This window comes from Amblyomma maculatum, chromosome 2, assembly GCF_055883805.1.
Source record: "Amblyomma maculatum isolate TAMU_Amacu chromosome 2, ASM5588380v1, whole genome shotgun sequence".
NCBI classification, from domain to species: Eukaryota; Metazoa; Arthropoda; class Arachnida; order Ixodida; family Ixodidae; genus Amblyomma; species Amblyomma maculatum.
The window spans coordinates 139,612,896-139,638,219 of NC_139345.1; the positions used below are offsets into that span (position 1 = coordinate 139,612,896).

The 25,324-nt window shown below is 43.4% G+C and overlaps 1 protein-coding gene across 1 annotated transcript; it reads left to right on the forward strand.

Moving 5' to 3' along the window:
- The first annotated feature begins 905 nt into the window (after positions 1-905).
- LOC146200070 (uncharacterized) lies at positions 906-2,788 on the forward strand. The gene is made up of 2 exons (XM_084592864.1): positions 906-1,028; positions 2,530-2,788. The coding sequence occupies exons 1-2, from the start codon at positions 953-955 to the stop codon at positions 2,751-2,753; spliced, it is 300 nt and encodes a 99-aa protein (XP_084448990.1). The 5' UTR covers positions 906-952; the 3' UTR covers positions 2,754-2,788.
- Positions 2,789-25,324: the final 22,536 nt, after the last annotated feature.

A 25,324-nucleotide genomic window follows, 5' to 3' on the forward strand; every position in this document is an offset into this window, starting at 1 on the left:
TTTAAGTCTAGAACTGCAATGTTTACCTGTTGTCATCTTTAGAACAGAAACAAAACTTACAAACAAAAACGTTTATCGAGCATATTAGACATCAGTGTACTGTAAAATTTGTAATCGAGTACTTTGTATTGCTTCCTCCAAGCAAACTGCAGTCGTGCTTTCAACGTCGTTTGTGTATGTTTATGCATCTCAAGGCATCAAAATTGGTACCACTACTTAAACATTTTGAAACCTACATGGTTTGAGCAAGAAACCGAAGCATGCAACGTATTTACTTCTTGCCAGTGAATAATTAATTTGTATTTCTTTTTGTAATTAAATTTTGAGAGAAAGAGATAGAACAAATGCAAGGTGTGGATTGAAGCAGGAAATTAGAGGTATGTGAAAATATTTGTGGCCCTTATGAAGCATCTCCACGTGCATCAGCGTGAGGGGGAATTGAAACTTACAATGACTCACAGCAAAATTAATATATCACTCAAAATAGCCTTTTTCACTACATTTCAGGGATAATTCTGAGTCTACTTTTTCGGACAATGAACTAAGTGATGTGTGATCATTTAAAACAAGCATGCAGTTGAGACCTTAAAAAAACTTGGCTAAGACATAGAGACAACTGTGGCTACAATTTGTGACTCGTCAGTTACTGTTTTATTTCTGCCTACCACAGCAACAAGACACAACATGAAGTTTCTGGTTCTTCTTGTTGTAGCTGCTGTGACAGTGACTGATGTCTGTAAGTGTAGAGCGTAGGTGCGCTAAGTTACTTTTTAAAAGAATCTGAGTGATGGTAATCGTTATATATTTTTTTCTCGTTTCAGATGGCAGCTCCCTGTGAGTATTAAAATCTGCAAGCATATCACCCTATTTCACTCTTTAAGAGCGAAGCAGAATAGTATCTAATATCTTAGTTTGCTATAGGTGGTTTTAGGGCGCATAAGCAAAAGTGGCTATGATGCGCCAAACACGAGCTAATATCTTCTGTCAATTATTCTTCCGCAGGCATACAAGGAGCAATGATGAACATGGTAAGCAAAGAAACGCTAAATATTTCCAGGTAGGAGGCGAACATCGCTGATTAAATTTCAGTCTTTTAAAGTTTGCCATCTACGCGAAGTATTGAGAGCTCACAGGACGGATCTCTGTCTAATTATTAGGATATTTGTAATATTAGTCACTCTTTTATTGAATGATGCATACTGGTTATTTCGAAGCAAAGAAAACTGCTTTAGAAACATTAGTGTCTAGAGTATAAATCTTAAACTAACGTTAACTTTTGAATCGAATGAAATTTTGTTTTTCTGCTTCGCCGCGGTCTTGCCGTGGTTAAGGTGTTCTTTTATTCTTGAAACCGAGGTAAAGTGAAGGAAAGTGACTACTGTGCCGTAGTTCCCGGGTTCGAAGAAGCATCTGTGTGCAGTGCAATATCATTGCACGTTAAAGAACTCCAGGCGGTCAAAATTTCGTACGCGTCTCGCTTAGCCTGTGTCATTTTGGGACATTAAACCCTACAAATCAAATCAAACCAAACCGAAACTTTTCTTTTGCTTGGAAATATTCTCTAAATTTTGAATGTACGGAAACAATGGTATTGTCCAATGCTTAGCTTTGCTTTCGAAGTTAGCATCGGCTCTAAAGAAAACGCAGGTGGCACATAAACTACTCCTATATGGGAATAACTACAGCATAAAAGCTCCTGTTTGCCAAGTTTAGCGCGGATATTTGTTCCCGTTTATACGCCTGTCTATTCAACGTATCACTAATAATTTCCTGTACCCTAATAATCGACAAGGGCTCATTAACATAGAGCATTGAGCTACCGCTTATATGACAGACCACCAAACAGAGGTATTAGGCGCCTCTTTAGCCAAGCAGGACGACAAGCCTGCATGATAACTCTGGTTAGATGATTCCTTAAGAGATTGATTCTCATCTCACGCACATATCCCAAACGCGGAACCCAACTCAGCAGCTGTCAACGCGGTTATGTCGAAACCATCGTCTTACGCTATCGCGTTATTAGGTGTTCTGTTGAGTCATTCACAGTTATAATGACGTTCTGTGCGCTTAATATACTGGCTGCAAAAGACATAAAGCTCCTCCTTTACACTGAGGGACAGCTGCTAGCAGAGATCGCTGCTTTTTCTTCTCAGGAGAAAATGTTAAACCGAGCCTTGTTGGAAAAGCGTCTATTTTTTCTTGCGTGTTGGTTTGCAAAATAGATATTTTGCAACAAAGCAAAATATTTATACTCACGTATTTATACTCACGAGGTTGTAAACATGACCAAAGTTGCATGAACAAACCTGTGCCCCAGCTATTTCAGAAATCTGAATCAGTGCTGTAAACACAAAAGTGTCACATGATTTTTATTTTAAGAGCGCATTCTTCAATGTGAGGATAAATATCGTCGTTTACAAAATGATCGCGCATGTGAGAAAAGAAAATTTCTGTATAGTCACGCTTTTCAGTGTTTCCCCTTTAAAGATGCATTTAATAGTTTCTCACGTGGAATAATGGAAACCGCAGATGAAGCCACCGAGGAATACTGGAAGCAGCCAGTAGGGTGGATCCTAGAGCAACTGGGGAGGTGGCTTCAACAGCCAGCGCAACAGCAGCCGGCTCTATACTCTGCCGAAGACTCTGCCATCCAGCGGACTGAGGACGCCGAACACATAAGGAAAATCGCCGAGCTGTTGAACAAGTTAGCAGACGCTGCTGAGGAGGGAGTGAAACTGGACATCTTCGCATAGGGCCAATAAAAAGCCTTTACAGTAGCAGCTACAAATGTTTATTCCTAAGAGATAATAAACTATTGGTGATACATATGATCCCTTGGTTGCAATGCAAATTAAATATATCATATTCTGCTAAATGTGTACAAAAAACACATCTGCTTTATTTTGTTTTTGCTAGGATTCATGAGCCAAAAAGTAATAAAATATTTAACAGCAACTCAATAAACGCGTTTTCTAAAACTGACAGTGCATCTACTGCCAGGTAATATAGCCTGCACTTCAAAAAGAATATTAGGCTACTTCCTTACAGAGTATGATTGGGCTTGTAAATAAACAAAAGATAAAAACAGCCTAAACCTACAGACATACTTTTCCTGTGCAGAAATTTATACGAGCACCATCCTAGCCATCTTTGCGACAGCCGCCACCTGTCGGCTCTACAGCGGAAAGTAAATTTCTGTGTCATTCGAGATAAAACTATGGATACGAGAGCTGCCGATCTGTTCATTTCCCACGGTTCGGTTCAGCGCAACAAGCTGCGTATAATGTGTCCAAAACCGCTTCCTTCTAGGAAGAGGAATCATGCACAGTAATAACATGCTAGCTCCTTTCCCTAAATTTGTAAGTGGTATTGCGCATAGGTTTTTCATCATTAACACAGTAATTCCTAAACTTAGGCTCTTCATCACTGTTTTGTATCTGGGAGGTTTCTGGAGAAAGAAGTGGCTACTGAGCACGTTTACCTGAAACTGGAAAATGTGAACATCCGCTTGCATGCACATATCTTGTTCAGAATCGCTGGATACCGACTCGTTAAGGTATTAATGTACAGGGTCCTTCAAAATATGTGCGAACACGGCGAAGCGTTCGCACATATTCGAAGCGTTCGCATGCGCACATAGCGTGCGCATGCGCCACATTGTTTCGATGCGCGACCGCGCCGGATGCGCTGACGCTCACGGAGCGCGGGCACGCTTCGCCGTGTTCGCACATATTTTGAAGGACCCTGTACATACATGTCTATATGCACCTGTCCTTTTTTTAGGTTTTGTTACTAAAGGCTTCAATATTTTTAAAGTTAGAGCACACCTTTCGGAGATTCCACTTGCGCAGAGTTTTAGGGGATTATTTGACTACATGGCAATGTTTGTTATATAGCACTTTATATAAAACTTATTGCCAGTAGCAAATGTCTATTGCAAATCTCATCACATCGAACTTTAAATTATATCGCACATTCTAGTATTATTTACATACCGAGAGCAACATGAAATCTGACTTAAGGTATGAGTTAAACGTGGGTAAATGTTATCACCACGCAAGACGAGCTGGGGCAAAGCGGACATCATTATTAGGAAATGCGATCGTCGCATTACAAGACTGTGTGAGTACAATGTTGTTTTCTTTCATATCAAAAACCTCTAAGCTTGCGCGCTGTAGAATTAGAATATATAGGCATCTCGTTATGGAAAGCGAGTTTTCGATAAGAAAAACATTATAATGCTGACGATGAGCTCAGAAATTCCATTCGGCCTTAAATTAGCACATATGCTAAATATTCAACTTAAATAGTCTGAAAGTCCTATTCGTCAGAAAAGTAACATTTTAGAATTGTATTGAAACACACTAGAGAGTCAGTAATGTCAAATACAATCGAGCCGCCGAAGTGTCTCTATTGATAATGCAGAGAAGTCGTCTAAGCCTCTAGAATGTATGGCAAGAAGGGCATAGTTTTTGGCATATGCATAATGGTTTGCGTAACTACACATTTCAAACTATCTATGAATACCAGTTGCATCGTTGTAGAAGACTCCGGATATTTTATTGCGTCAAGCGTTCGTGTTACGGGATCTGAAAAAGCCCAGAATACAGGCGCCTTGTGTTTCGTATATAATACAACGTCGCACCCTCAGCCAGAATAGAAGCTCGGGAATTCAAAACTCGGGGTTTTGCTCTTACTAGTGGCAATGGTTTTAAAGAAACATTCTGATATACTGAGCTAATTATTATGTGCCAGTCGAGTCACACATACTCCTGAAGAAATGATGTCATCGCCTCCAAAGAAAATGTTTTGCTCCTCCGTGCTCGAACCAAGCACATCATCAGACGTACATTATCAGGCCAGGGCTACTGAACAAGACAGGGTATTGTACTGGCTTCAGGTTACCGTTTTGCAAAAGCTAGGACCTGCGCAATCTTATCGTCTGTGTCAAGGTCGTCTGGGTGTAGCAGCCTATAACAGCACGAATCACACAACAGTCACTTCCCTACGTTGACTGTAGCTTAATTAACCGTAGAACTTTAATTACTCTTTTGGTTATTTAAGGTTCTCAGTGAATACCTGCCCAAACTGTACTTCTTCGGCTTAACTTTAATAACCCATTATTTTCTTGTCTAACCCATGACGCCATCTGGTTGTTTGTCTTCATGTTACATTTTTCTATCTATCGCTCACAATGCTGTATGGTAGGGAATTGTTTTCCAGCTTTTCCTTCTGATTTCAAAAGCGCTCAAATGAGTAGGAGCTTTCAGTCGGGTACTGTCCGCATATTTTATATTTGCGCTGCTTCTATCCCTTTCCACTGGGTCATGAAGACTCCGTATGCTGTGCCGTGCAGTTTCCATTGGAAACTGTAGGGCTAGTCTTGGCCCCAAAACTAGCCTGTCACAAGGTGTCCAAGCACTGTTTTGCAATTGCTGGGGTGCATAATGACAATCAAATACTGATTGATTGATTGATTTACTGAACCTCCTGTCACCTCGGTCCAGCAAAGAATCCGTAGAGAGAATGTATGTCATCGCTGGCAAACACTTGAAAAGAACACTGCGCCTGCCATGAAGCTGAGCCCAGTACAGGAATGCGTTCATCTTCTTGGTAAGGATTGGTCGGTTTACAACACCAGCACTACAGCACTCCTGAAAAAACGCAGCTTGAGCTATGGTGTGAGCTGTCAGTGTTTTAAAGTGTCGGCACTAAAACATTTAGTCTTAGATTTTGCGCAAGCATCTCTCTTCGAAACCAATTCGTAGTTTTTAAGCAAGTGTAGTAGCTTGCTGGTTTCCAATACACATTTATAACACATTCAATCTCACACTTCCAACATTGTTGCAAAAAAAAAACGCTATAAGGAACTAAAGTTTCTAATGTGCGTCCATGAGCCCGTGCCTCGACCTACGAACTAGAAAAGCTTTGTAAGACGGCGCTTGATGTAAAACGTGATACACCATCATCATCGATCGGGCTATAGTTACTGCAGGGCAAAGGCCTATCAATACTCCTCCCTTTAAACCGATACTGTGCTAGCTTCATCTAGTTCACCCTAGCAATCTTCTAACCTTATCATCGAACCTAATGTCTTGCCGCCTCTTGCAACGTTTTCGCTCGCTTGGAATAGAATTGCTTGCCCTTAGCGACCCTCGGTCATGCTGTGTTCGCCCTATATGGTGTATCAATGAAACTGTATTCATTTCATAGTTGATTCTCTAACTCTGCACGCTTCCTATATATTAACGTCGAACTTAGCATTCTTCGTTCCACAGCTTTCTGCGTAGTCCTCAAATAAGCAGGACACTTTTCGCTAGCCTGCGCGTTGCAACCACATAGCTGAGTAGCGGTGAGATGAGAGATACCGATAAGCCGCTATAGTCATAATCTACAAGTACTTGCTAAATGCTCTCTATGCCAGTCTAGTTCTCTTAGGTATTTCTCTTTTGTTGTCCGGATCGGGAGTTGCCACCTGTACTAAGTAGACACACTTTGTTGCCACTTCAAGTGCTTCGCCACATATCCCAAACTGCTGCTGCTTTCCCAAACTCTTCAAAAGTAATTTAGTCCTCTGCATATAAATGTTTAGGCCTACAGTCCTGCTTTGCCTGTCAATGTCATTAATCGCCATTTGCAATTCGTCCCCTGAGCTGCTCGTCAAGGCTCTGTCATCAACAAGTCTGGCAATATTTAGGTATTCTCCAATAACCTCTTTCCTTAACCGTTTCCAACCCAGCTATCTGAAAAGTTCCTTTAAACAAGCGGTAGATAATAATGAAGAAATTATGTCTCCTTGAATTGCACCTCCTTGAATTGCACCTCCTTGCTTGAATTTCATTTGTTATAGGTGGATTTCGGTTCCAGTGCACTCACTATAGATATCTCTCAATGCTTTCATACATGAGCTAAAAGCTATTTAAACACGTCAAAGATCTGAATAATAAATACCTAGAGCATAAAAACATCCCACTCAATAGACCGAATAGACCTGGCAGAAATATCCGAGCCAATCACATGGCATGAAAGGTCATACATAAGAGTGATACGGAGAGAACCGAGCATGATTTAATGAATGTCCATTACCTAAAAACGGTCGAAACGAAATTAATCATACGCAGAAATAATATGTATACGCTCAAAAATGGCACCACTAATACTGTTAACATTGTCATAGTAGCTAAGCAGTTCTACAACGTATTATACAGTAGCCGAAGTAATGAGGCATATAATGTGTTTGGAGGCGATGAGGAGCCATCACACATCCCGTCAGTAACGAATAACGAGGTTATGAAAGATCTTAAAGCTATGGAAATGGGAAAAGCAGCTAAGAAGGATCAGGCAACTGTGATTTGTTGAATGAGTTTACGGATATAGCGACAGAAAAACTAGCCGGTCTGTATGCGCAACACTTGATGACGTCGACATTACCGGAATCAAGGAACAATGCTAAATTAACTTTATTCAACAAAAAAGAGTCAACCTAATGAGTTGGAAAAATGCATAGCAATGACCTTAATGTCCGTTGCGTCCGAGGCATGTATTACGATAATCCCTTATAGAATCGTGGAAGCCTTACGCTTCAATCAACTATGCAGGTTTTCGGTGAGGGTATACGTTACAATCGATAATATCAATACTTAGACTAGGTGATCGAAAAAATTATCGCTAAGTAATCGGCCTTCATACATATTCTTCATTGACAAGGAGAAAGCGTTTGAGTCAAAAGGAACCTTTGTCTCGCAGATGCTGCAAAAAGGGCGTGATTTTTTTTATGCGCTAATAAAAAATGGTAATTTAGTAATGATGCAAGACAAGAACATTGTGCGGCTTTTTTCTTTCTTGTCTCGAAAAGGTTCAAGTACATCAACCTCAAAATATGCGTCCTATGAAAAGAATTTTTCATTGTGGCGCGCGTAACATTACACAATGTGTCTGACAGATCATCAACACATACGTTCACTTGATTCGAAATATGAGCCACAAATAAATTTTTCTGTCATTCATGAATATTCATGAATGAATAAATATGAATGTTGGTATGCTCAAAGTCTAAACATATTTGGATTTTTTCACTAAACAAAAGTTTTTTACGTATCCCCACTGCCTTCTGAGCATACAGTCCTCATTATTTGTGGCTATTTCTATATAGGTGTATTTTTTTCTTCTTGTCATTGCTGTATATACTGTACTGTTATATATCCCCACTCATCTGTGTAACAACCTCGGGCCTGTTGTTAAAGAAGTAAATAAATCTCTATACGTGCGCTTCCATCACACTTCGTGAAAGAAAATATATCTGAATTTATCTCTTGAGTGGGTATAAGCTCTGAAAAGGCAACGTGAAGGTACACCTAACTGGATCTGTTGGCGCTACAGATATTCAACGTGAAAAGGTGAAGACAAGCAACAGTTCTAAAGTCCATTGGCAATTATTTTAATTGTGCACAATTGAAATTAAAGACATGTCTATTGCTAAAGCTCTTCCAGGGAGGCAAGCCTATGGTACCTCTTAGTAAAACGGGCATAACAAAATGCGACAGTGACAATAAAAAAATATATTTTCGAACATCTGCAAAAAGCTCCAAGGAAGAAGACTGTAGTGTGAAAGCAAACATTGATAATTTCAGAGATGTTATTAAGAGTGAAGTAAAGTACGCGCGGGGACAGTTAGTAGGATACTGGAATGTCTCTTCAGGTAAGGAATATGCTTGTGTTGGTGCAATATTGCGTTCAATATTCCAAGGTGTTGTGCGGTACCCAGAGCAAGCATATTCGGACGGCTTAGGTACAATAGCTAGGTACAATAAATTATTTATTCTTCGATGCAAATTACTTCATACATCATGTGTTGTTTCCGCTTAATCGATGGTCCTCCTAAATAAGCCCACGTGAAATGGATCTGAGTGTGTCAAAGATGCATTTCTCAAGCGCGTACAGGAGCGTTAGTATTCCTAGTTTTATTGGCAGATGTCCACGAACTTCAGTTGAATCTCAGAGAAACCACTTCAGTTAGTAGCAAAGCATACAAACAACTCGCAAGCATCACTGATCCTTTCTAGTTCTGTGCGGAACCCGCAACAAGCTGTCTGAATCAAGCGGATTGTCACCACAGCGTTGCTCATTCACCTGCACAATTTGAAGCTTTCACTTTCATTTTTGATGTTTTCTCATTTCTCACTTGGACAAAAAAGAACTGCCTGCATATATTTAAATACTGTTTTACTCCTGGTGAAGGAACTGTTCTAATGACGTACTTGGTTTTGTTTCAAAAATTATCCTTGATTCATCATCATCATAATCATCATCATCATCAGCCTGACTATATCCACTGCAGGGCAAAGGCCTCTCCCATATTTCTCCAGTTAACCCGGTTATCCTTGATTACTTGATGCTTAATCTTAATTACGAGTACTGAGACCCCCGCACCGCCCCGAAAAGAAAAAAAAGAGAGAAAAGCGAGACGCCAAGAGCACCCTTAAGAGAAGCGCGTTTTCTATGAGCCCTCACATGTTCACCTTAGAAGCTAACAGCGTAATGAAACAGTGGGACAAAAAGGAACGCGCACACACGCACTCACCAGCTGAAGTTTTGCCGAGTGCGCTTGCTTTTTCTTTGTCCCGTTTTTTTTGCCCTGTTTTCCCTAAGATGTTCAGTCACCGTACCACCCAGCAAGACACTTTAATGAATATTATACATGCATTGGTCTGCCATTTTGCCCTTGCGACACCCGTAATGAACTAATATAAAATGTCTAATTATTTACCTTTTAACGATAATGATATTTTGGTTTTGTGCATTACGGTCTATAACGCTGTAATGCAGTCGTCTAAGATAGCATTCCAGGCAGCGCGGCTATCAGTTTCGGATGCTCAACTACTCCGTATCACATTGCACTACAAAAGCCCGGTAACATCGTTTGCGCTAACAAGATTACAGTGCTGCTGGGTTGAAAGAGTCGTTCTGCAAGGCCATACTTCAGCAGAAGCCTCTGCTGCGAATGTTATAAATTTCTATTGCAGCATCTTATTGACTTCCATGCTTTCTCAGGACCTTAAGGTACAAAGAACTGTTCTCTAATAGCTTGAGGGAACAACCAGCGACAGGGAAGTTGATTGAAGCTTTGGTGCCTTACGCCAATCTTTAATGTCATTTCGAGAAGGGCTGATGGGACGCGAATCATGGGGCAAAGGAAAAGACTTAAGCAAGTCGCCGACATGTGAATTTTCATCTTTCGGTGTCTTTGTACGTACTCTCCGCGGGGAAAGCTCAAGAGTGAATTCTCGTAATGCGCCTTCTTTTAAGTAGATTAGGGAATCGAAGAGAAATGTGAGGCCTTCCCAAGAGACCCCAGTTCTATGCGTTCCCTCTTTTTAAGTTGTGACTTTCAGCGAGTGAAAAAAGAGCTCTCCCATTGCGCTTCGAAAGTTCATTTCAAGTTTGTACGACACAGAAACACAATTGGCTGTTATTGTCCTTCGTGACTGGCTGACGCCGCAGAGACGATAAAATTTAGAACCTCCTGTGATACTTATTTGTGAGTGTGTTAAGTCGCTCGCATTGAAGGTATCTATGACATTTTCTCAATATGCTTTATTTCAACACGTAATGGCGAGACTATTCTAGTGCACTATATTGAGACTGTGCATATTAGGCGCCGAGTACGCACCGTGATACCCCGAAAAATATATGCGTTCACTACTTTTCCCATACCCACAGATTTTCGCGCTTATGTGCACCTTGAGTGAAAACCACGCCGCTCCTCTCAAGTCTTATTGTACTTAACAGACCAAGAAATGTTTGGTCCAAAACACAAGTATAAATTTTTTCTGTTCAATATTTCAGTACAGAATAAGACACAAGACTGCATTATATTAAAAAAAAAAAAAAACAAGGGGAGCTTACTAATTCTCTGAGCAATGTTCGAAGCAAAATAATCCCTTTTAGTGTCAATCCCGGATACTATTTGATTCTCTTTAAGTAACTGTGTGAAGTTTTAGTCGCTATTATGGGTACATAGGGCGTTTAGGTTGCATCCTTCGGTTCGATCAAATGCTTTAACTTTAGCAGCCTTAATGGGCGGTTGTGAAACAGAATGATGATGCATCTGTGTACCTTTAATACATTTATATGTATTGCATGCCCTCAGTTTAGATAGTTGCGTTCTGCGTAGTTATAACTACCGCCTCAATGCGTTTCTCTGCGAAATCAGTAATATTTTCCACTTCCCTAGCAAGGCGGCACTAATGTTGTAATCAATGTTTTTTTGCAGAATAATCTCCCCGATTCGGGTTGCGTTCTAAAAAGGGCCCGACCCACACAACTTAGGCCCTCAAAACCGTGTAGTGTATGTGCTTCAATGCCTTGATGCTTTGTTCAGTTTCAAACACGATTTCACTCCTCAAACCTCACTCAGCTTGATAGCGGCCTGCCTTAAGGCAGATATATATTATTCAATCTAATGCATAGTTCGTTTACCATAAGACGCATGACAAGCGTTGGAACAATGCCAACCACCCTATTCGTTTTCCAGGTCAAAGCAGAAGTTAGGGACCACTCTGCCAAGCTAATATAGAAATATTCTAAAGACACTTTTGTAAACATTGTCATGACGGTTTATTTTTATCTGGCACTCTAAATTACTACTCAGAACTCCGCCTGTAACTGCTTAAGACGCCAATGTTAAAGGTTCCAGGCTAGGTTTACATTTACTGATTTGTATTCCCGTACATGGACGGAACTACTGCACTAATCATACATATCTTTATTTTTCTTCTACTAAGATTGTGAGGGTTAGGCATATAAAATGTGCAGGGCAGTGGTTCAAGAGCGAAAAAAGGCCCAAGCATAAAGTGGAATATGAAGGAAAGAGGTGAATGAGATGGCAGGTGGGAGGACGCGCTTAGTTTCTTCCAGCTGATGCTTCGTAACAATACGACAGCACAAAAGGGCATCTTCGGTATTTTAAATTCAAACCACTACCTCCTGCAGCCCTACCGTGTCTCCGAAATTGTGAGTTGCTTGACAGTTCACGTTTCAGCATTGCCGAATAGGCCGTACTTCAGACGTAGGCTTTGAAATTGAGATGAAATCGTGAGATAGGAACGCGGCCTTTAAGGACCCTTATACCCCGACTTTGATACAAAGCCACTGTGGGCAAGGGTGGCGCGTTTGTCAAAGCGAGGCTGTATATCGACGTTTCTCCTGGCGTCTTGGGCATCACATATCCCTGTCCCTTCCAGAGAATGCTCCAAGTAGGTCGAAAATGATTGGCGGCTCATTTCACGTCACATGCCGCAAGTCATGACCAAAATGGAAGGCGCTACCAAATGTGGCATTACCATTGAGATGTGAGGAAGGAGTTGGAATCCAACCTTCCAGGACCTTGTGACCCCGAGTAAGACAGACCACCTCTATTTCAATGAGGGATGATCGTATGGCTTACGCGAAGGAGGTTATTATTCTCAGTTTGTTCTGGCTACTGAGCAGTTTACATTATGGACCCCTCATGAGGAACCTTACACCTAAAAAAAAGGAAAGTAATAAAGGCTGATTTTGCATAACGCAATCTCGTCACTGCCTTCCTATTACACTACAAAGTAAAGTGGTTTTGTTAGTATTACTCACAAATAAAGAAAGCCAGCATCCTCTTATACCTTAGGTGGTATCTTGAGCGGCCTATCAGCCTAAGTAATTACTGCTGGACAAAAAAGTAATAAAGATACTTAAACCCGGGTAAGCTATGGATATAAATTTCAGCGTGCGCACACTAAAGAAAAAAGCAAATCCGCGACCGCATCTTCAGCGAGGATGGCGCACAGTGCGCTAGGCTGCGCGCCGGTCTGGCAGACGCGCTGCGACCTTCTCTACATTTTGTTCGAATTCTCGCATTCAGATGCTTTAAGCGATAGCGCCTTGTACCCTAAATAATATCTTGAACCTGGTGCTTTACTTTGAGTACACGATTACCGCCTTCGTTCAAAACTTGCTTTGCACAAATTCGGCTACTGTTCAACACAACAAAACTAAAACATTGTGAAGGTGTATTCCTCTTAAAATTGTTATCCAAACGTGAGTTCTGTCAAGCACAGCTTTACGGTAATACTGACGTTTCTTTACGCGAGTTCCAGGCTCTTCGGTGCTCTCTGCCTCGAGAAGGAGATAACATTTTCTCTTGGCTGCTACTTCTTGCCGAGCTATAGCAGCTAGACAAAGAGAGAACCCTAACACCAGCTTTGTAGCATTCGGGCACTCGAATTGGTAAGCACCGCATGCATGGCTAGACTGGGTGGGGCAGTGGTTACGGCGCTCGACTACTGTTCCCAAGGGCGCGGGATTGAATCCCGGCCTCGGCGGCCTTTTTTCAATGGAGGCGAAAAGCAAGGCCTCCGTATGCTGTGCGATGTCAGTGCACGTTAAAGAACCCCAGGTGGTCGAAATTTCCGAAGTTCTCTACTACGGTGTCTTTCATAGCCTGAGTCGCTTCGGGGCGTTAAACCCCACAAGCCAAACTAAACCAGACTGAGAAACCAAGCGCAGCCAGATGTTGTTAAACCCAGTGCGTAGTCAAGAGATAACACAAGGATCACCGGGGAGAGCCTCCGTGTCGACGATCAGGGCGATCGCTCTGTGGCCCTGCGTAGTGATAGGAGGGCTAAGGGAGAGGAATATGAAGAAGCGGGAAGTGGAGTTGGGAGCAGGAACCCTCGTGCTTTGGGCCGGCTCCGGCGGCTCGTGTTGAAATGCGCTAGTGAATGACCTTGGAAATTCCCGTGAGAACAGTACAGCTACGTTCTAAAAACCACTGAAAAATGCCGGTTATAACCGAGTGAAGCTACGCGGAAATAATGACCTGATTCGATGAAGTGAAACTATTTCTCCAAGAAACTGGTTCTGCAGTATTGGCCCTCTTGGAATCTTGCTTGCCATGCGGGATATCTTTGACTGTATATATTTGCCATAAAGACTTCAGAATAAACTATTTTATTCAAGAAATATCGTGCTTTACTTACGCCACCAAGCTTTAGACATTTCTTAGAATGCCGCCAATATTTGCAAGAGAGACTAAAGCAGCGGTTGTGAGGATACTTCCCAGTTTTCGAACTCTCTCTTTTGTATACGTGTACGTGCTTTTACGTAAGGAGGTAACACTAGATTTGTTTCTATTTCAACTTTTTAAACGCTGCCCAGCTATGTGCCCACCACGCGTTTGGCGTGACAAAAAGAAAGCGTGGATGTTATGTTTAAACTGTGATTCACAGATTAATGAATTGTGTTGTGACAGAAGCCCCACTTTTTTCTAGCCTGCATCTCTAGCCGCAGCTATATACCTGAATATACAACCACCTGACATCCCTCTAAAGTAGGCACCAGATTCTTACTGCGTGGGAAGCGACTACAGCCTGATTTTAGTGGTTCCTGCCAACCTTCCTACGGGCGGCTGCAGTATCAGCGATGTCTATTGGGACAAGTACATAGAGCAAGCATATGCTTCAGATAAGCTTATCGACAGAATCATTTCTGGTACAATGACATAAACCACAGTGATAAAGTTATTTGAACAGTTCCCGGCTGTGTACAAAAATTTGGGTACCTTTGCTCGGCGTCGGAAATAGGCAGTTGCGAAGCCCTTCGGCAGTGGCTCCGAGGGAGGTGTGAGTCCTCGGCTACTTCACACTTAATACCATTATTTCACTAGACATTCACGATTGTAAACAGGAATCGATTGAAAGAACCCTGGTCCATTGCTAGCCTCGGCTGTACGTTCTAATTCGTAATGTATGCGATACGTGCATTTCTCCTCTAGCAGCAACTCGTCCACACTTGTTGGAGCATTATGAAACAGTGGTTATAGAGCTTTGAAGCTGAGGGTTCTGCAGACAATATGAAAGGAGTTAAGGCACCTGCTTTTGAGATCATCGTTTTGAATAGAACCTGAGTCCGTATTCCGAGTTTACATCCTTTTCAGAAGGGTCGTTATCTCCCTGACCTCAAGTCAGCTCATTGGTTGTACTACGGCAGCCGGATGTCGCTACCACTTTCGGTGGTAGCGTTTCCACTCTAGAGAATTTTCTTATAATCACGCAAACTCGTAATACGGACTCTGCTCTGAATATTTTACTAAGCTTTGTCTTCTACAGCAGGCACAAGTGTTACCATCGAGATGTTAACGGAAGCTAATATTCTGCCCGGCTCAGCCTTATGTCAACCTTACGGATTCAAACTCTGCCCTCCGAATGTGACAACGGTGCTTCCCTACCGATGACCTGTCTGCTCACTCTCTATGCTTGGTATACAATTTCCAGGGAGAGCTGCTGTATACTTATTGAAACCTTTGCGCATAGACATAAGGACAAGACGAGAAAAACAAGGACGACCGCTTCCTCCGGAGAACGTTTCCAATGGATGTCTGAAATTGGCGTCATATATTAACGATGGCGCGGAGAGCCTGACCCTTAATAAAGCGCCATCAGGTAATTTGGCGAGAAAGATTTATCAAACCGCAGAGTCTTCACTGCCGTGCCACTAAATAGCCCTGCATGTGCAACCTGCGGGTGCAACGAGACTATGATCACGTTCTTTTTGAGTGCCCCATATACACTGAGGAAAGGCAGTGTCTCTGCCGTGCGCTGGAGCGTCTAGATTGACGCTCACTGACTGAAATCTAGGTTCGAAGACACTGGCCGCGGCGATGATTGGCTGTGAACGCCTCCCAGGCACTGTTCCCTTGCATGAGAACCACGGGCCTGACCGATGGGCTTTGAGTTAGCTGGGATGTAATGTGATATGATAGTCACGTGATTTGATGTGACGTGATATGGCTATGATGTGAAAATGCTGACTGCACCCATCCCTCACTCACTCATCACAAAAGTGATGAGTGAGTGAAGGTAGAGGGTTTACTAACGCAGTGCAGGGTAGTAAACCGGATTTGTTTACCGGTTAACCTCGCTGCCTTCCCTCCTTCTCATCTTCCTCCTCCCGCTTCTTCTCATCCGTCAAGCAGTGTGTGACTAACACGATGACAAGCCATTTTATAGTGTGTGTGTGTGTGTGCGTGTGCGTGTGCGTGTGCGTGTGCGTGTGCGTGTGCGTGCGTGTGTGTGTGTGTGTGTGTGTGTGTGTGTGTGTGTGTGTGTGTGTGTGCGCGTGTGTGTGCGTGTGCGTGTGCGTGTGCGTGTGCGTGTGCGTGTGTGTGTGTGTGTGTGTGTGTGTGTGTGTGTGTGTGTGTGTGTGTGTGTGTGTGTGTGTGTGTGTGTGTGTGTGTGTGTGTGTGTGTGTGTGTGTGTGTGTGTGTGTGTGTGTGTGTGTGTGTGTGTGTGTGTGTGTGTGTGTGTGTGTGTGTGTGTGTGTGTGTGTGTGTGTGTGTGTGTGTGTGTGTGTGTGTGTGTGTGTGTGTGTGTGTGTGTGTGTGTGTGTGTGTGTGTGTGTGTGTGTGTGTGTGTGTGTGTGTGTGTGTGTGTGTGTGTGTGTGTGTGTGTGTGTGTGTGTGTGTGTGTGTGTGTGTGTGTGTGTGTGTGTGTGTGTGTGTGTGTGTGTGTGTGTGTGTGTGTGTGTGTGTGTGTGTGTGTGTGTGTGTGTGTGTGTGTGTGTGTGTGTGTGTGTGTGTGTGTGTGTGTGTGTGTGTGTGTGTGTGTGTGTGTGTGTGTGTGTGTGTGTGTGTGTGTGTGTGTGTGTGTGTGTGTGTGTGTGTGTGTGTGTGTGTGTGTGTGTGTGTGTGTGTGTGTGTGTGTGTGTGTGTGTGTGTGTGTGTGTGTGTGTGTGTGTGTGTGTGTGTGTGTGTGTGTGTGTGTGTGTGTGTGTGTGTGTGTGTGTGTGTGTGTGTGTGTGTGTGTGTGTGTGTGTGTGTGTGTGTGTGTGTGTGTGTGTGTGTGTGTGTGTGTGTGTGTGTGTGTGTGTGTGTGTGTGTGTGTGTGTGTGTGTGTGTGTGTGTGTGTGTGTGTGTGTGTGTGTGTGTGTGTGTGTGTGTGTGTGTGTGTGTGTGTGTGTGTGTGTGTGTGTGTGTGTGTGTGTGTGTGTGTGTGTGTGTGTGTGTGTGTGTGTGTGTGTGTGTGTGTGTGTGTGTGTGTGTGTGTGTGTGTGTGTGTGTGTGTGTGTGTGTGTGTGTGTGTGTGTGTGTGTGTGTGTGTGTGTGTGTGTGTGTGTGTGTGTGTGTGTGTGTGTGTGTGTGTGTGTGTGTGTGTGTGTGTGTGTGTGTGTGTGTGTGTGTGTGTGTGTGTGTGTGTGTGTGTGTGTGTGTGTGTGTGTGTGTGTGTGTGGGAAGGAAACATCTCTGCGGTTTCGCATGTGGTCTGTGCACGGATATAGGACAATATCCAATATGCCGTCCTGTGTAGAACGCACGAAGGTGCGTGCTTTTCGTTTCTATCAAGCAGACAGGAGCCCTCCCAGTTCACCTCTTAACTTTTTCTACCCACTTTCAAACAAGTCAAGTAAAAAGGGTGACTTAATGCCTTTCTATAATATCTCCAGGACACGGGCCTGGACGCCAGTTGGTGATAGCAGAAGTTGACTAGAAACTATTATCGATGATCTTGAGCATAGCGATCTAGATCAGCCGGATCGCAGCAATGGCTGATTTTTCGGCTCTATTTAACGCTGCAGCGTTATGAAGGTGGATCGTTTGCCAGCAGAAATGCTTGCGACAGCCTCCATTTCAACTTCACTGGAAGTACAAAAGAAGAAAAGGATGAACTAAATTTTAACATCCACGCATTGTACGTAGAGTACAAACTATTAAATATGTTATTACGCTAGGAATCCTACTGACAGCCCAAGAACCGCTTCAGAAAAAAAAACTTCGAATGAAAGAAAACAAGTCTTACAATTATGTACCTTAATTTGTTTGTCACTTGTTATCGCCCAGACCATTTTAAGAAAGCCGAGGAACGTTAATGTGGGGAGTTTTACAAAGCGCCTTAGAAGGAGTTAATTTGGACACGTGTTTCAAGTAAATGTATTTAATGAAATTCACGTATATTCTACACAATGAAAGAACATATGTTATGACTATGCAGGCTCAAATGCTTTGATGAATGAGCGCCTTGCCTTTAGTGGTTACATCATAGCCAATTTTCGTAGACGTCCCTGTACTGAAGAACCAAAAACGTCTTGTGAAGAAAGCCTCACGACTACATGCGCTTGTCGTGCGATAATCGCAGGGCATATTTACAACATTGTTTATGATGCGGGCCAATGTTTAAGAAAACACTTATTTGTTGAAACTAAGACAGCAAAGTAATAATTTTTATCATAAGTTTAAAAAAGAACTTTTTTTGCATTCCAAAATGCATTGAAACCAAATCACAAAATCTGCTAACCGCCCATTATTATGCAAATGTGATTATATTGAGTTTGAAAACATTCAACAAATGCAGAACACAGAAGTCTACGGAGCGAGCGTAGATATATTTCTGGCAGCCTCGGAATATCTTCATCTATTCCATTGTTTGCCCATCTTGATTGAGTTAATATTGAACTAGAGACTTACGCTTAAAAAATTCCATATATGCAGCGAACGACTGCAGTTGAGGGCTGCAGAAATTTCCGGCACCCGGGGTTCTGTAACATCTGCTGATGTTGTAGAGTACGAATGCCTGTTTTTGCACCTACATCAAAATGCATTCATCATATCTTTGCAACACCACGTGTCTGCTCTCGCCTTATGTACACACTCTTTAAATAGAGACACCTCTTTTTGTTATGTCGTGCCTCTTGTCGATGCGTCATAAAACAAGTTATATGGGTGGTGAAATGGGCAGATTATTTACATCCTGCCATGGTTATCCTTATTACCCATATGTGCCTAATTGAAACAAGATACTTATAGCTTGTTGCTTGTAATTCCCATCAATGCTTGCATTTGAATAGTCTTTTGCAGTAAATTTACTCGTAGTGTCTTTATTTTAGTAACTGCAAATATTTGTAACAGGTCTCTGTCAGGCTTCCAACAGAGATATCGGAATATAGTTTGGAGCCTGAAATCGTCAAATCATTTCAAGCCGATAAACACTTGATTTTACCGCTTTCACCTCGTCATGACTAATCTAGCGACGCTAATAGCGCATGCCGCCGATGAAGTCTACGTGGCTCCGCACTGTAACTGTTAAGACCTCTCATGGCGTTCAGCTGGAGCAGCTCGCTAACAAGGAGCGCCTGACACATTCACTGCAGTTCCCTTACCCGTTGTCGTAACGTTTCGATCTAGGAGCACAGGTTTCTTATAAACATTACTACCTGATACCTGACGTTCGGCTGCCTTGCTACCAAGCCTTGTCTTTAGACTCATAATAAACTGCCTGATGTTCAAAGGCATGTTTAATCAACACATATAGTTCATACCGGTACAGTACTGTAATCAACGGAGCAGTTCTAAAAATGGGATAGTAAAATAGAATAAGCTACCCAGCACTGTAATTACTCGCTGTCTAGTCACATAATGCCTGAAAGGGATCCTCAAACGCGATCGACGCTACTTGCCTTAGTGCTTATCGAAATTTGTCTGGAGCGCAAACAACAGCTTTTTCAGCACATGGAGGTGTATGCTACATCAATAGGTATCAAAAAGCAAGGCGCTCAAGCTGCAGTTTGAAACATCCAAAAAATATGTGGATTGAGCTTCCCTCGGGCTTCTGTTCTAAATTTCGCCTCACGCCTCAGAAGAAAATAATTGTAAGTGTTCTGCCTTACTCGCTGCCTCTGGAGGTCAAAAAAGCCGCGGCCGACATAGTCTGTCGCAGTGAAAAGTTCACGGTGCGACAGATTTGTGAACAAGAGGCTTCAGGCGTCTTATGCTAGGACAATTGCCGCTATTACGAGCCCTATGAGGTACTTAAGCAGATAAGGAATGACAGAATTGGCTGGACAATTAGTATTCTCGGTAGGCTATTGTTCTGCCCTTAATGAATGTGATGCATTCATTGAACAAGCGCTCATACTTAGGACTGATTTCTCTCGTGATGATATATCAGTAAATGCGCGTAGCGCATCAGGCTTTCAGCAGCGCCCATTAATGTTTTAGACGGCAATGTGAATTTTCGCATTCACCGGCTTTGCAGATTGTAGCGATTCTTGCTGTTTTGAGTTTCGTATATGCTGTTTTATGAAAGGCTTCACATTCACAGCTGATTCTTTCTTATCTCCGGTATTTTGGTCAGCTTTCTTTTCCCGTTCTCAATGCAGCCCTAACGACATGATGCATTCTAAAGGGGTTTAGTTGAGTATTTAGAAAGTAATGTTTGCACTGAATAGTCAAGTTTTATACGTTTACCCCTTATAGGGTGCATTACAGGGCTTCAATCTTTTCGGCCCAACCTCGTTAGTACCCAAATGTTTTCGATATAACAAATATATGTAAGGGCTGTGATAAATATGGTCCATAAAAAGCTTTCCCCTTAAATTTTGCTATATTATACCACAAATCCTTGAAATATAAAGCATTGGCAACTGCTTCCAACGCAATTATAACGGCCTTTGCAATCGTGAACTTTACTGTGTACAAAATGTAAGACACCCTGCTTATTCATGATATTCGCGTGAGCTCTTTGCGGTAGACTTGATTTTCCACCATGCCATATATGATTAAATATAATTTCCCATAAGCAGTTATTTAGTGAAAATATTTACAGCCTTATTCTGCAAAGCCGAATCAGAATAAGAGGACGTGGCTTGCATTTTAGTTCAGTGGAAAGAAAAATAACTGAAAAATGAACACTAAACCAGCTTTTGTACGCAGTTGTGTCTAGAGTGGCATGACCACACATTAACAGGTCAATAACTTTACAACGTATAGGACCATTGTTTGCCCAACTTGAACACGTTTGCAATGCATGATGATCGGAAGCGTTGATCTGGCGGTGATATAGGTGATGATCTCCTGCGCGGAAAAACGATTTGTAAAAGACGATAGACGCACAAAAGATTCAAGGCGTTGGCTTAAGTCAATTGAAATATTCACTGGCCTCCCAGATAATGAAATGACGCGACATTGATGTGGCAAGGAATGTGGACTGTTACCTCATTGAACACTGTCCGTTGAAGGTACTTAGCCTGCTTATCACGATGGCATAACACTGCCTTTTTGCTCAGTGGTTAAGGAGTCCAGCTTCTAAATCGAAGCGCCCAGGTTTGAACACGACCACCGGTGCGTGAGTTTATTTAGATGGTGGCGGCACATAGAAGCGTTCATGTGCTTTTTGATGTCAGTGCACGCTAAAGATGCCCAGGTGATTGAACCAGGGCGCACCATGTGACATAGGTCACATGGTACGCATGTCGCTTTTAAACATACTGCTTGATGACACTGAATGTTAGAGACCCGCAGGTGGTCGAAATTGCTCCGTAGCTCTCCATTGCAGCACCTCTTTCTATCTTTTATACTTACTAATACTTTTCTCTCTTCCCTTACGGCGCTGAAGAATGTGACGACGTGTGGTGCATTCTGTTGCTATGCGATATGTTACTCAAAGTCAAATTGTGGGTTTATAAAACGTTTTTTTACTCATGTACAATTCATTCGTTGAACAAGAAATAAACATTCACAAGAAATGATGATAAATACTGGTTATGCAAAGTGGGACTAGGCAAGTGTAAATGGACAGAGTGGAATGACGTATGAAAAGAATACAGTGTTTGAATAAACACACGACCTATGAGAGATGCATTATCTCTCATTTGGTCTAAACCGAAAATAGCTTGGTTGTTCTGCACAAAATGAAATAGAAAGAATATTGAGACTCCCCTTCATCCGAGACAAACAGTTCTTACAAGTAACCGAAACGTGCACGGCGTAGGCGACCGCGTAATGCCACATGGCACAACGTCGAAACCCACGAGACCCAGCTGCGAAACGAATTCGGTATAACTGATCAAGTGTGCCACTATTAACAGGCGTGCGAAACGGCTATTGGGAAAACGACGACTCCAAACAAATGAAGCAATTGTAACAAGCTTTAATGTAGGGCGAGCTCGCTTCCTAGGCATAGATCAGAATATGCGGATTGTACGTCCCCGCTCAAACAGCTGGTGCTCGCGTCTCGTGCGGGCGCACTGTCACCAGGTACTTGACCTTTGGTGGGAGGGGGGAAATAAGGAAATGCGATACATTGGGCGGCACAGCCCTATAACTGTCTCCTAGAATACATTAGGGACCACCGCAACAGGGCTATGCAGGTGGAAGGGGATAGAAAAGATGAATGGAAGAGGATTTGAGGAGAGGGAAAAGTGGGCAAGGCATCTGCTTTTTTATATTCTGCCCCCAGAAGAAGAGGAAGCCGTCCTGGCGACTTAAGGGGACAACAGTACGCCTGGGTCGTAGTATGGCTTTAACCGAGAGACACAGATGGTCTCACAGCCACGTCATAAGGGCTGATGAAGTCGTGAGGGGTTTAACAATGTAGTTGATGGGTGAGGTGCACTGAAGGACGCAGTAGGGTTCTTGGTGTTCCGGTAGCAGCTTGGAGGAGAGGCCAGGTAATGTAAAAGGTACACATAGCCAAACACGGGCTTGCGGCAGAAAGCAGTCGACGGCGTGAGCGGGTGACAACGCTTTTTCTGTCGGCCCTAATCGGAAGATGCGAAAGAACGGCCGAGCTTCCTGCATTCCTCAGCGTATCTAGAGCCTTCAGAGACGGTGCTGGCTTGAGAAGAATAGGACCGGTAAGGAAGCATGGTGTCGAGTGGTGGAGATGGCTCACGTTCATATAATAGGGGAAATGGCGAGAATCTCGAAGTAGTCTGCGAAGCGGTGTTGTATGCATACGTGACGAAGGATAGCAATGTGTCCCAGTTGAAATGGTCGGCAGCGACGTGCATTGACAACATGTCGCCTAGGGTTCGGATGAATCTTTCAGTCGGGCCATTTGTCTGCGAGTGAAAGGCAGCAGTAGTTCGATGAGTGATGTTACATTGCTGCAGCAGGGATGAAACTAGTTCAGATACAAATACATGGCCACAGTCGCTAAGGAGTTCCCGTGGCGCTCCGTGACGAAGGATGAAGTGGTTTAAGAAGAAGGCGGCAACTTTGCGTTCCGTATCAGCATGTAGAGGGACGATTTCGACGTAGCGGGTGAGGTGATTTACCTCTACAATGACCTAGCGGTTTTCGGCTGCAGTGTAGGAAAGCGGGCAGTAAAGGTCAATAACTCACTCGGTCGAAAGGTCTTGATGGGCAATGGGGAGGCTGCATGGGACCGGTAGAGAGGCGATGGCCGACCTTGCGGCGTTGACAATCAAGGCATGTATGGACGAACTTACAGACGTGGTGAACATTCCGCGCCAGTAGTAACGCAAGCGAAGCCGAGTATAAGTCTTTAATGCACCAGCATGAGCGGCTTGCGGGTTAGTGTGACATGGAGCGCAGATTTCTGAACGCTAGTGTTGAGGAATGACAAGCGGCCATTTGCGGCCGGAAGAAAAATAATTTCGGTGGTATAAGAGGCCATCGCGTATTGTGAAGTGAGCTGCCTGGCGGCGAATTGCACCAAGAGTCGAAATGGACGCAGAGTCTGAAACGAAAGCGAGAAGAAAGGCGATCCGAAGATCTATGGCTGCTCGAATGCTAGTTGGTCAAAGACAAAGAACTGCAGTCGATGTGGGAATCACAAACGTTTGTATGCCGTAGAAGAGAGAGACAGTGCGTCAGCGTCGTTATGCTTTATTCAAGATCAGTACAGAACACGAATATCAAATTCTTGAAGCTGTAATGCCAGCGAGCGAGGTGGCAGTGGGATCTTTAAGGGAGGACTGCCAAAATAGGGAATGGTGGTCCTTTACGACTTCGAAGAGCTGGCCGTACACATAAGGGTGGAATTTCCTATCACCCAAACTATTGATATGCACCCCGCCTCAGTCACACAGTAGTTCAGCTCGGCTTCGTCAAGGTGCGGCTCGCATAGGCGAGAACACAGTAAGCACACCAGGTGTATGTTTTGAAATTTCCGGAGTCCTCCACTACGGCGTCTCTCATAGCCTGAGTCGCTTTGGGACGTTAAATACCACAAACCCAATACCAAAACCAAACCGTATTTTGCATTTAAAAGTTTTTTTTTTATCTCGAACTTTTGCTCCCTTTTTTATTTTTAATTGATTTTAAACCTGGCAAAGCTTTTGCTGGTCCGGGCTCCCTTTTTTATGCTTTTCTTTTTAGTTCGAGAGGACGAATAAAATGGTATATTGTTTACGTTGCGCTCGAACAGCACCGATACCTGTGCGGCTTGCATCAATGTGTATCTTAGTAGGAGCAGCAGGGTCAAAATACCTCATATGGGCGGCGAGGTAAGCAATAGGCGCAGTATACTAAACGCTGCGTCACAGGCGGAACAGCCAGAGAGGTCGTTGCTTCCACAAAGGAGGGTTGTCAATGGCACGATGATGGAAGCAAAATTGTCGATGAAGCTTCGGAAGTAGGAGCAGGGGGCTATGAAACTTCGGATTTCCATCATCGTGGATGGTTTTGGGAAGGCAGTTACAGCACAAATTTTAGCTGGGTCGAGGAACACACCGTCCTTAAAAGCAACATGACCAAAAATTGTCAATTTTCGAGCAGCCAATTGACACTTCTTTATATTTAATTGAAGGCCAGCTGCACTAATGAATTCCAACACATGTTTCAATAGAGCGAGATGCGTCTAGAAGTGCGGCAAGAAAACAACAATGTCGTCCAAATAGCACAAGTAGGTCGTCAACTTGATGCCGCGCCATGTGGTGTCCATCATGCGGGTGAACGTGGCAAGCGCAATACACAGACCGAACGGCATGAAGTTAAATTCGTACAGTCCGTCTGGCGCCACGAAAGCTGTCTTGGCACGGTCTGTATAGGCCAGCGGGACTTGCCAGTACCGAGAACGGAGGTCCAAAGATGAGAAAAATTCGGCTCCTTGCAAACTGTCAAGAGCGTGCTCAATTCGAGTCAGGGATAGACGTCCTCGCGGTTGATTTTGTTCAAGCGACGATAGTGAACGGAAAAGTGGATGGAGCCGTCTTTTTTGGGGACGAGAACGACGGGGGAGGCCAAAGGCCTATGTGAAGGTTGTATGACGGCACGCTTAAGCATGTTACCAAGTTGTTTGTCAACTATTTGACGCTCGGTCGTGGAAACGCCGTAATGTCTTTGGCGCAAGGAAGAATGGGTTCCGGTGTCGATACGGTGTGTTATAACCTAGGTGCGACCTAAACTGTGATGTGAGAAATCAAAGGAGACTCAGAATTGGACACGCAAGACAAGAAGCTGGGTCCGTTGAATCGACGTGAGCTTGTCAATAGAGCTGGCGAAGATGTCTACTGGAGCTGAATCAGCAGACGTAGCAGTAAGTGCCGCGACTGGCAT

Excerpts from the sequence above, each read along its gene's own strand:
- LOC146200070 (XM_084592864.1), top strand. The coding sequence starts at position 953 with ATGATGCGCCAAACACGAGCTAATATCTTCTGTCAATTATTCTTCCGC. Across the intron at positions 1,029-2,529 it reads AAGGAGCAATGATGAACATG|ATGAAGCCACCGAGGAATAC; the intron begins GTAAGCAAAGAA and ends TGGAAACCGCAG.